The sequence below is a fragment of the Papilio polytes genome, unplaced genomic scaffold (assembly GCF_000836215.1).
Source record: "Papilio polytes unplaced genomic scaffold, Ppol_1.0 DF820956.1, whole genome shotgun sequence".
Taxonomy (NCBI): domain Eukaryota; kingdom Metazoa; phylum Arthropoda; class Insecta; order Lepidoptera; family Papilionidae; genus Papilio; species Papilio polytes.
Genome location: NW_013528248.1, coordinates 1,625,563 through 1,638,285, shown reverse-complemented (window position 1 = coordinate 1,638,285; position 12,723 = coordinate 1,625,563). Strand labels below are relative to the sequence as shown.

The 12,723-nt window shown below is 36.3% G+C and overlaps 1 protein-coding gene across 1 annotated transcript in view; it reads left to right on the top strand.

The window, feature by feature from the left end:
• Nucleotides 1-6,631: 6,631 nt before the first annotated feature.
• LOC106110034 (low-density lipoprotein receptor-related protein 1B) overlaps nt 6,632-12,723 on the top strand; it is a 45,496-nt gene continuing 39,404 nt past the window's right edge. Inside the window, exon 1 of the mRNA XM_013291716.1 lies at nt 6,632-6,743. Coding sequence (XP_013147170.1) covers nt 6,662-6,743 — 82 coding nt within the window. The 5' untranslated portion in view covers nt 6,632-6,661. The remainder of the gene's footprint in view (nt 6,744-12,723) is intronic.

Genomic DNA, 12,723 nt, shown 5'->3' with positions numbered 1-12,723 from the left:
AATACTAACGGGCACAGCAGATGTCATTCCCGGTGGTTCGTTTGCCTCTTTTAAAAATGTTTTAGCTCTAATATGTAAAAAGTTAAGCGATAAGCGAATCTTAACACCAATAAATGCATCACATAATACTTGATAACATGGTTTCTTTTTTACAAGTTATCTAACCGTATTTGATGTAGATCACGACCTGCAGACAGACAAAACAATCGACATTCGTTACAATAATTATGACGAAGCAGACACTGATATCTAGGGCTGTCAACTTTAAGAAGCGTAGACTCTGACACCTGAAGGTTTATAACAATCAGTGACACGACAATCCCTGACTCACTTATATGAAATGCCATCCTTAGTCGACGAACGAAATTTAGTACATTGTTCCACTAACCGAAGAGTGATTTGAAACTCATAGTCCGAATATGTAAATCCTTATTTGCAGGTCTTGTCCCAACCCTAGTGGTAGCCCTTATAGCACCTAGTCCATAGCGATAATCGGCTTGCGACGCGCCTCCGCGACTGCTTGATGTTACATTTGTTATGATGTCAAGTATTAGTAAATATTAATATGTATTTGGATTAATTTACCATCTTGTTTCATATCTTCTTTGTTTATCCTCATACAAAATATTTAAATTAAAATTTCAAGCATATAATTACGATGTTTCTTATTTCGTATCGTATCTCGTATTCATTTGTTTCGCGCCTAAAATCTTTCTAATTTGTTTCGTCTTTGTGGTCGTCGGTGGCCAGTGTCACATAAAAAAAAACTAATATACAAATATCGTTCTTAAAAGCATTTTAATATTTTAGATTAATACTCTTTTATGTTTTAAGTAATAAAATTATTACGCAAATGGTGCGCCTAATCCGTTAGCGCCATCTATTGGTCGATATTGACTAACAAGTATTAAGACAATAAAAAAACAAATGCAGGTTATACGGACAATGGTAGCTTGTTTCTTAAACCATAGTTGTGTAATCTTGTGTAAACGAGCGTGCTAAGTCGAGCCGAGTTTGACCTTTTTAGTAGATACTTTTTTGTCTCCAGCAGGTTTTATTATGTATTAACTGCCGCTAAGTGGCAAAAACTTATTCATAATCCAGTGTTAATTATGAGGATATTTTTTTTACCGGTTATGTTTTGAGATACACGTATGATTTGACATATTAGAAACTGGTTTAATTGCGTTATTCAAATTTAGAATAAGCTGGCGTCCGCGGATTTGTCCGCGTAATTTAGGTAAATGCTTTTGTAATCGTTACAACAGATTTTTTTTTATCTATGTCTGGCGCGCCAAATATAGACGTGTTGTAAATTATAAAATACCGGAAATAATAAAATAGTGTTAATTAGTATAATTAACACATGAAAAGTAATTTTTTTTATCTCATTGGTATAACTCTAAAAAGACCTGTTCCAAATTATTTTTTGTATATCTTTGAACAGTCCAGCTACAACATATAGAATATATTGTTGAAAGTTTTTCTATTCGTAATTAAGTCGATGATAGACTATTTATATTATTAACTAGCTTTCGCTCACGACTCTGTCTGCGTGGTATTAAAAAAAATACGTAGTCTATGTGTTCTTCCAGACTATCCTCTGCATCTATACAAATTTCATCAAAATCCGTTCAGCCGTTTAGGCTAGAAACTCTAATAAACATCCTGGATGGATCCATCCATCCATACATCTAAACCTTACGCATTTATAATATTATTACAATGTCATTGATTGCGCGAGCGTGGCATACCTCGCATTCCAGTACTTAAAATATGTGTTAATTAATGGACACCGCGGTCGGTCGAATGCCGCCTTGATTAATTTGAATATCTAATCCCATAACTGAGCATGTGACTCTAACCAGATGATAATGGTCATGATATTACATACCTTGCAATATCTATCTCATTTAATTTTGTAATTGTACGTCAACTTTTGTAGTTACGATATCTACGAGAATAAACTTCAAAAGGTTCTTTGTTGATTCGTTGTTTTCATTCCATAATTTGAAACTCTAATGTCGAGCGCGTAAAGATATACATACCATATTGATAATAAGTAAGTAAGCTACAATAAAGTTTATTTCTTAATTTCGAAGTATAACTTAAAGATAATCATAAGGATCCATTAAGTAATGGTTTCGGGATCTTCACTTATGTTAGAGGACTTTTGTGGCAGACTTTGAGGATTTATTCCGACTTAAAAGCGCCGTCTCGGAGGCGACATCTAGCGAGCTGCGGTACATAATCTTGTAAAATGTCTTTGTAAGAACGCTAACATCCCCAGTGGGTATTTACTTTTTACTGTAACTTATAAGAATGGTCAGCGTATTACTTAGTTAGTTTGTTTCTTTTAGAACTTGACAACTTACAGGATGCAACTTAATGTAAGTGAGATAATCGGTCTAGATGAAATCAAAGGTTGGATGTTGGCTAGTGCTGTAAATTCTCTTGAGTAGAACCTCAAAGGTTGTGAAACTTCCACGAATCAGTTAGTACGGTCGGGTTGTTCACGCTACATGTGCTTTGAAAGCTTTATTTTGATGTTGCTAAATAAAAAATAGCTTGTTAACCAGATTTAAGAGTACTTATTAGATTTTACTGGACTTTAAGATCGATAATTAACATATTTGAGTTTGTGCATTGTTTTTAAAGCAAAGCAAGATTTATAGAGATCGTTTAAAATGTTGCTTCACGTAATCTGTGCGTTTTGTTTGCTTGTTCATTTATAGTCGGGCTATAATGAGTTTGTTTTGGTATTAAATAGGAATTAAACAGTTTTTTTTGATATTGAATATAATGATAATGAGGTGCGCTATCAGTGGAAGGCCCTCATATCAGATAGAGGCGATAACAGCCCGCACGACGCTGATACGTAGAATTAGTGTGAATTTTCGGCGACCACTTATCATCGGCGGTGGTCTGGGGTACCTACCGACAGCCTCTGCCCCTCGCTGGCTGACTGGTATTCGAGACCTCTGCTGATCCTGGACCTCTACCTTTTTTATCTTAATTTTTTTTATTAATACCTAATCTTGATTGATTAACGCAATTAATCGATGATAACCTGATTGTTTATTGCTTTTTGGTTTTCGTGTTTGATTTTTTAAAGTTTTTTTTTAATTATTACAATTCTAATTGTCATTTATGTCTAATTATAGTAATTAAATTTTGCAAAACTTTAAAATTCTTCATACAATTATAACTATTTTACATTTAATTAAATGAAATTACCTCGAATATGAAAACCGGTTACCTGTTACAGTGTTTACTGTTGCTTGATACGAGTATTTTCCAATTATTAGTTTATTTAATTAACTATATTCTATAGTTAGTTAATTAAACAACATAATTTGCTAGTTCTCATCAAAATAACGTATCAAAAACTTAATAAGTAGTACAGGTTTTTCCCACCGCGTTCTTAAACAGAATGTAAAATGAAATATGAGAGCTTTTTGTGCTGATAATTTATAAAGGTTTTGCTTTTAAGGTATTGGAGATATACTTAGAACCTTGCCGAGGCGTGGTACCAGGAGAGCAGAAACTGCCGCATCGATCTTATACTCTTCAACTTTGCGAGCTCCATTACCTTCCCATTAAGTACTTAATAATTCTTGGAAATTTACCGCGTAATATCTTATTGAAAAGTAGCTGAAGTATTGTAGATTATTTTTTCTAGGAATCAAGTGAGACTGTCGTTAGAAGGATAATGCAGCCTTCGGTCTAACGGTAACTATAATTTTATTTACTCCGTCCACTCTGGTTTTCTTCAAAAATATTAAGGAAGTAGCAGAGCACATAATATAATAAATATAGTTACTTCATGTACTAACACATCACGTTCATTTTAAATAATAACTATTATTTTAGCGTATTTTCTGTACCAGGGGTGCATACTGAAAAGGAGTTACGATATAATATGAATAGAAAGTTTCCATTTGAACAAACGGATGTAATTAAAATCTGTGTTGCGAGATAAGGCGGGCGGCGGTCGGGCAACTAGGGCGGGCAAGGCGGGCGGTCCATTCACGGAGCTTGGCCGCTGTCGGTTGCATTCGATTGTGACGTCATTTGCGAAGTTCGTGTCGATTGTACGACCAGTTTGCCCCGTTGGACAATTTACAAAGATTCCGATCTTATTATTGCAATCTTCGAAAGTTATAACTCGTAAAAACGTAGAAAACTTATCAGCTTTGAGTTTGCAGCCGCTATTCGTAACTAATCGTAAGGTACACAAGCATGATACTTAAGGTGAAACCATGGTCAAGATATTAAGTTCATCGATACCTTACTTCTCTATTGCGAAAGAACATTGAATTACCTAATAAAAGTAACAAGTGTAATTCGACATTTTCTTCCACTTTGACAATTTTGATACCTACCTCACCTCCCCTCTTTAAGCGTCTTCCAAACTAATCTCTCTTACCTTTTCAAAACTCATCGCGAACGTAAGGGTCCTGTCAAAAAGATACCTGCGTGTGAAGTGCCCTCGAGTAAAGTCGAGAGGCACTCAGGACTCGAGTGGTGCGGAGTGCCGGGCGGGTCGAGGGCCGGAGGGGGTGAAGGGGGGCTACAATCAGTAAGGGTACGCTACCGGCGTCAACTTGAGAAGTCGGCGTTGGTCAGTCGGTCCCGACAGCTCGTGGTTCGAGACTAATACCGACTTTAGGGAAGGAAGCAAATCTTATCATGAGTGTGTTTTTCTTAGTTTTATTTACTCAGTCGATTGAAAGTTAATACAATGTTCGACAAGTTTGCTACTCAAATATTTATTCGTGATTGGATCGTTGTACCAAAGATTGCCAAGGTATGCTACACGTGAAATAAAATCGATCTACTGTGTAGTAGGTTTTGTTTTTGTTTTGAAATTAACATTTGATATTTATTTATTTTTTTAATTAAAACTCAAGGCTGTTTTAGAAACTATAAGGTCAGGTACATATATTTAAGTTTGAAATGATATAAATTTATTTAACTTTGTTTTATCATGTTAACATGTGTAATCGATAATTACTTTTAGTGATAATAGATGGCGTTAATCAATATTATTTGATTTAGTCCCTATGTTATGTTTATTCGTATCGTTTTATAGATTGTCGGTTGAATTGAGAAGGCATTTTGGGAAATGTTGTTTTGTAAAACATTCTGTGGTGAGGTGGCTGCCGGCTGCAGGCGAGAGGTGTACAAAATCAGCTTCAACAGGTTAACGCGTTGCTGCGTTTGTTTCTCTATTACGTACTATCGTTTAACGATTTACAAGCAAGTTTTATAATCGTTGTTAAATATTACCATGATATAGACTCTTCGTAAAGCCACGAGATCAAATTTCTAAAAAATGGTGGTCTTCTAAGTGTAACTACATATATCGTAAACTGTAAAGCTAAAACTTTTTTTTTTTTTAATTCGTGTATTTTTTATTAGAGAATTGTGACAGTAATTATAAATACTTGCAAAATACATACATAATACTATGGTAGTGTCGTATCCGCTACGCTGTTTTGATTTTATAAAAAAATATAAATTCTCATATTGCGTCTCTACACTTCTAAAAAAACTATTAAATGGTTTAAATTGCAATAATACATATGTCTCTTAGATTGCGTATTGTTTATTTTATTTACGTACAATTAAGAACAACAAGTCACCGTATACCACTCGGAGCCCTCCTAGCAGCAGTATCCCGGCTTCACGCATGTAATTGTCGACAGTACTTTGCCGCCTCGAGTGCCCTCAATCACATGTCTACGCAATTGTCTACGAAACATTTTACAATGGAAAAGTGCGTCTACAATTTATATACGGTTATAATGACTGTCATACAAGTGTAACTAAGTAACCATAACTAAATCAACTTTGTAACAGAAATGTTTCAACTTGATTTAGGTTTACTTAATTGCTAAATACATAGCTAAGGGGTAAGCTCCATTAATCCCCGTACATAAATGTGTATGGCCTTATTTTCGAACCCTTGTTCGTGTAAATATTAAAAGGGGATGAAGGTAAGCGTACTTTTTCATTTAAAAATAAAACGTCATTCAATATAAATTAGAATCGTAATACGATATTGATTGAGGCGAGTACGCGAGATGGCGAGTGGAGTCCCAAGGCCGAGTCATTCATTCCCTCGCCGGAAGAATGACTCAGAGGTCGGTATCCGCAACTGAGTGCCGCGTACTACTTAAAACAAATGTTGCCCGAGTCACGAGTCACTACGATAGAGGAGTTTTTGTAAACAATTTAGCAAAGTCTGTGTTATTAAAATAATGTTTTAAACATTAATTTAATCTTTGACAAATATGTCAGTATTATCAGGAATATCGTTTGTATCAAAATAATTGATGAACAAAATGTTTTGAAAAAAGTTAGGGAAAAAGAGTAAAGTTGTGAATCTTTGACTATGAAACACTAATACTTTAAGCTGGCGAAGTATTTCAAAACATTTATTTTTATATTAAGTAAATAATAATAAAAATGACTAATGGTTCTAAGGTATAAAAAAGTATTTTTTTAAGTTTTATCAGCGTGCAACATTGTTTGGGGTAGTTGGCGCATGCGCGCTGGGCGCGGCGGGCGCGCGGTCGATAGGGCGGCGGGGGGTCTTTGCGAGTAGCGCCAGTCCGCGCCGCGCCGGGCCCCAGCCAGCCCGCGCCGCGCCGCCATGACGGCGCGCGCGCTCTTTACCCTGTTGACCGCGATATTCGCCGCGGCGACCCTCGGAAATGCCGAGAAGAGCAAGTTCTGTAAGTACTCTACTATCATAAGTAACTACTTAAATATATATTAAGTTTCTACTGTATGTTAATTCATTTTGCCGCCCGGCGTCCGTACAACGCCCCCTAGCGGTTGGCGGATTAAAAGAAAGTGGAGTTCGCGGTTATTACGGTTTGGATGACTCCATTTTGAAGCAATTTCCCGTTTCGATATTGCACGGAGTCGCTTTATCTGCACTGAATTATTGTTAGTGAACCGTAAGCTAGCAGCATAAAACTTTAAGGTCAAGAAGAAACTTGAAAAAACACTCGGAATGACAGAACATTTGGAAAAACAGTTGAATATTTTTCAATGTTATTTGTAGTTAGTTTATTTGTTGAGTTGCCATTACCGTTGTCTGTTAGTACAAGTGCATGCGAGAAAGTAGTTATTAAGGGCTTATTCAACGTAAAATTAGAGTGGCTCATAGTAACGGAAATAGGTCATAGAGACAATACGAAATGAAGCGTGGCGCGGCGCTGGGCGGCGCGGCGGGCTGCGCGCGAGGCGCGAGGCGCGAGCGGCCGCGTGTGGGGTGTAAGTACTATCGTATACAAATTGCTACGCTACGCTCCACTCCTGTGTCTGCCATGAGGATGTTATTAAAGACCTCCTACGGATGCGTAACGAATATTCTATTTTTATACGGCAATAAAAGTTCACTATTCTCTGAACGGTTCGCTAGAATAAAACATAACTGACTACAGTCGATCAATTCAGATAGTTTAGTAATTTCTGAATATAACTGACTTCTAAATGAATTATCACGAGTCTTTCTGATATAACAGTTAATATGTTGACGTATTTCGAATTGAAATAAACATACATATTGATATACACATATAGACTTTATTATAAGCATTTTGATAACATTTGAACTTAAATATTACTAAAGTATTTGTTGATCTTCTGCCAACCTTCAGACAATTTGTTGGCTATCTTATCTACGGGTCCTGGTCCGCCGCAATGCCTGGCTGGACCAGCCAGTAGGACCGCATCACCTGGGCCCAGTCTTAAACCTTTGTCGATGGTCACGTGACCCCCTGCTGATACACTGGACCCTCCTGAGCTCGCAGCAACTGTCATAGTAGGCGGAAGACCAGGAACTTTTGTTAGGTCTACTTCAAGCTGACTTCGAGCAAAGTTGACGACCACTAACAGAGAGCCGCTGCCGCCCCATCTTAGTACTGATAGAGCATTCCCTAAGCGCCTGATCTGAAAATGCATTCATATTATTCTGACTAATTTATTTTTCCAATGAATAATTTAGTATTCTTGTTTAAATAAAATGTCAAAACGCAAAGATTAATTGTTTCTTAAATCCAATAATTAAAGTAAATAGTTACATTTCCGACTTTATTCTTAATGTATTTAATTTAGTTACTCGATATGACAGTAATAATGAATCATACCGATAATATAATGCGAAAGGTTGGATGTATGTATGTATGATTATTACTAAGTATTTTAAACAGTTGACATAGATTAGAACATAGTCTGAAGGATAACATAGAGTACTTACTTATTTAGTTATTTTTTTAATTTCGCGCGGACGAATTAGCGTGCAAAAGTAATGCTATATAAATAAGTTTATGCACAATATAAAAGATGACGTAGGAATAAAGTTCAAAGTAAAGAAAAACATTCATTTCCACATCTCTTCTAAATAAAGACTTTTCTGAAAATTCAAATAATAGACCAGACGCAGTCAAAATACGGAGTCTTATTACGTAGGCGAAAGTACTTTCAAGATGAAATAAATACTATTTTTACGAGCAATTTATTCTAAAAGTGCTTCAGTTTGTTTTAAAAGTATTATAAAAGCGGACGCGTCTGCCTCGCAAGGATTAGAGGACGTGAAAATGTACACTGTTCAGTATAAAACAGGCGGTTGTGGATTGCATCACATTATTCTCTCGTGCGAGTAACTTCGAATTTAAATTTCAGAATCCGAGCATACGTTAGCCGGAGCCCGCTCGGCCGCGCTCAAACAAAATGCTTTGAAGATGCTCGCTACGAAATTTTTGAAGCGCTTGTTACGAAAAGAAATATTTTACTTAAAAAATTTGCATAGGTATTTCCTTTAAGATACAGAAATTGACTAACATAATCTGAGAGATTTATCAGTAATCTATTTTTATATTGCCAAGTTTTTATAAATACATAATACTAATATTAGAAGTTAACGATTTTAGAAATTACCTCTGTATGCGGGCCCATAGCCGGCGACTTCATCATAGCTGCAGCAACTCTGACGACACCAACGTGACTCAATTCATTAGCAAACTCTGTCTTAGCGTTAGCATATTTGTAGTTCGTAGCAAGAGGTAGCCAGGGCTGTCCATTTGTGAACCCCGCCCCTGGAGTATCATCCCATGGGAACGGTGCTAATGAAGGTTCTGCTTTAGCTGGCCAGCACTCAGCAGTAGTCACCCATTCTAGTAGCGTGTCAGCAGCACCGAGTTCGTCTCCTTGTTGGATTATTGCAGCCCCGGGTAGTATAAGAGCCAGCATATTAACAGCATCCACCATTTCACTACCGTATCTTGTAGCTATACGTGTACCACCGGGTATGCTCGTCTGTTAATCAAGGTGACATGAAAGCATATAATGTAGATGCAAAAGATTTTTTAACAAGCAACAAATTTCTGTTGTACTTTATGTATATCTATAAAGTAAAATAACTGAGCAATAAATTAAAACATATTACAAACATAAAATATTATCCTTTCAACTAGCTCTCCATTAGGTAAATTGATTTAAACAATTTAGTTACAAGCAAGCGACGTGGTCGTGCGATGCATTGCCAGTGTGGTTGCGATTCAATTTACGGCCAGCAGATGGTATAATAAAGATGCTCACTTGCCAAGTGGCGGCCATGTCTTGCGGGCAACGGAACATGTCTGTGAGCACCGCCACCGCCAAATCCGGTCCTGTGGGCCTCGTAGGCGATGTCAGCGCGTTACTTATTACACTATTGGCACCGTTTCCTTCGTAGTCGTACAGGATGCCATCTGCCGTCGGACTCGCTGCACCCTCCACAATAATTACCCTGCAAACAGTGTGATATGAAACGTTTAATATCACACTTTAAGATCATTAATTTCGCAAAACTGTTGGACTCACGCCAGTAATGATACGGCAGTTGTGAGGCTTTTTCTTTTGCGTTTTGTATTTACAGACTACGTAATTACAGCGAGCGGGGCGAGGGATGCGGAGGTGCGAGGCTCGGGGGAGATTCGTGTATTCTTCCAGTTACTTTGAAAGTACTTAAAGGACTAAGTAATGTAAAGTTTTAAGTTCTTTGCGACACTTTCCGTTTCTTGAATCAGTTTTTGAACTCGTTTGGCCGACTTGTCTTTGACGTTTTATTTTTAAGGGTGAGTTGCACCATATCGCCGGTTACCGTTAAAGTTAAAATTATTTGAAATGGTAATATTTGGAATAATCTTAAAATTTACTAAGGATGAGTTACATCAACTAACTATAAACCTTAACCAGCACATTCCCGATGGTTACGTCTTCGGATGTTCATGATATTCGCTACACCAGTTTTGCGCTGGTCAAAATGACGTCATATTTGACACTAATCATAACCGCCCGATTTTGGGCGGTTACAGTTAGCGTTACGGTTAGTGTCAGTTCGGTAGTGTCAACTGTCACAAGCTCTTATCTTCAAAAGCACAAATAATGGAAAAAGTAATGGAAAAAGAAAATATCTACTATTATCCTATACGTAATCCAGAAGAATAAAGTCTTGCGTGCTCGGAAATAATGGATTTCCAAGATGGAACTCGAAATTTGGCCAAACATTCAGTTTGGACAAATTTCGAGTGTCTAAGGCCATAGCAACAGCGCTTGTCCCTTTTCTCTTATTTAAAAAATGTCCTCTATAAAAGGTCAATTTATAATATGCATTGACAGGACAATTTATAATATGGAAAATAAATAAGATGCATTTATATTTGTATAATTTAATTGCTTCATTTTTGCTACATATTTGAGTAGTAAAGTAAATACAGTTTCAATAATGGCCCAAACTAGTTTATTTTCACAAGAGTTTGCCATTTTCTCCATCTTCGTGGGCAAAAAGTTTATTTCACTATAAAATACCATGCGTATGATACATAAATATAATCGGCGAAACATGAATTTCCAAACATTTTAATTTACGTAAATGTCATTCTTGACACCAACTTGACACTTTAGTGACATTCAGGTTTAAATGTTTCCATTGTAAAAACGAAAAACACATAAAACCTCTGTGAGAATATGTTTTTGCACTTGTAACCCTATTATAACTTTTACGATAACCAGCGATTTGATGCAACTCACCCTAAATGTTCCGTTTGTATTAAATATAATTGTTTAATAATTGTGGGCTTCTGTGGAAAACTAAATCGTAACATTACGGTGTTACGGTCCATTATCCGTTACATTTGTCATTAATCCGAACACCGTTGTAACAGTTATTAATTCGGTATCAGTTTTATTGAAAACGGGATTCCAATAATTTGAAAACTTTTCTCCGTCAGCCGAAGTTTTCAATTCTGCCGCTCCTTCAGATGATTCAAATTCTTTAGTATTTCACTTCGAGAATTTAATAAGGAAAATACAATTTTGATGTTGGTAATTGATATTACATTTTAATGGGATACATTGTAAATTTAAATATCTTATTGATAAAAGGAATGACCAAGAAAATTCTGTTGATATCTGTCAGGTTTTCGTTACATTTTTAATATCTCCTTTAATAGTACTTACGGTATTTCCAAGTTAGCACTTCTAGCACAACTTCTAGCATCTACTGTGAGTCTTTTGACCACCTTCCCACTACATTCAGAGTTATCTGTTTTGAGGAGTATGCCGGCCACTCCCCTCTTCAGCCACACACAGAGAACAGTAGACAGCGCCGCCGCCGTGTTCTCTACACATAAATCCAACGCTGCTCCATTGTCCGTTGCCGCGTAGTGTACGCCCCTAGCCTCTGACCATGTCCAATTGCCATTTGAGTGCTATAAATGAATCACGTATTATTTATTACTGCTATATGTGTTGTCTATTGAAGTTAGATGTATGCAATAAATAAATATTTATGTACATGCGTATGTAAAATGAAATAAAATGACGACTAACTTCTGGCCCATAAGACTGGACTTCCTTCCACAGAATCCTATCTTCATAGCCGATGTTCCGCGCTTCACTGAACTTGTACCATTCTGAGGCAACGCTTATTGCCTTTAACTGCAACGTAATTACCACTTTTAGCTCTGCGGAATATAAACAGAACACGTTTCAGTCCATATTAAATGGTCGAGAATAAAGTATAGTAAAGTTGAGAATGACGTAATCTTGCGAATAAGTAGTGAGGCTACGACTAAGTTGCGAGGCGAGTTAAGTCGGTCGCGAGCTATTTGTTTCAGTTACTTAGTGCTTATGGACCTCAAGAACGTATCAGTCTTTTAGTAGACTTATTCCGCTTTATTTCTCTGTTCCATTTTTACAGTGATTTTATTTTAAGAATGTTTTTTGTTCGCAGTAAACAATATGATTAGTGTTAATATTTTAAAGATGGTGTCATGGAGACAGTGGTAATACCTAATTATTGATTTACCATCATACAACTGGTTAGTGATAAAGTAATTAAGAATTAAAAGATATAAACATATATGAAAAGATAATGTAGTGTTATCAATAGATAAATAACTAATAAAACAATCTTGTCTGTCGTTTTGATTTAATTCGTATTTGTAATAACTGGATTGTCTGCGGTTTTGTCTGCGTAGAAACTAGCCAATAATCATATTTTTATTCTATTTTCATATTATGCGGATGTTATATGAAAATATAGTAGACTACTTATTTTCTTTCGTTGAAAATTGTGTTCCTCTAATATACGAGTGTCTACTTTATTAGAACAAAGTTCAAGTTATAAGTAGATTCCTTCAGAGTAACATTATATACTTAAAA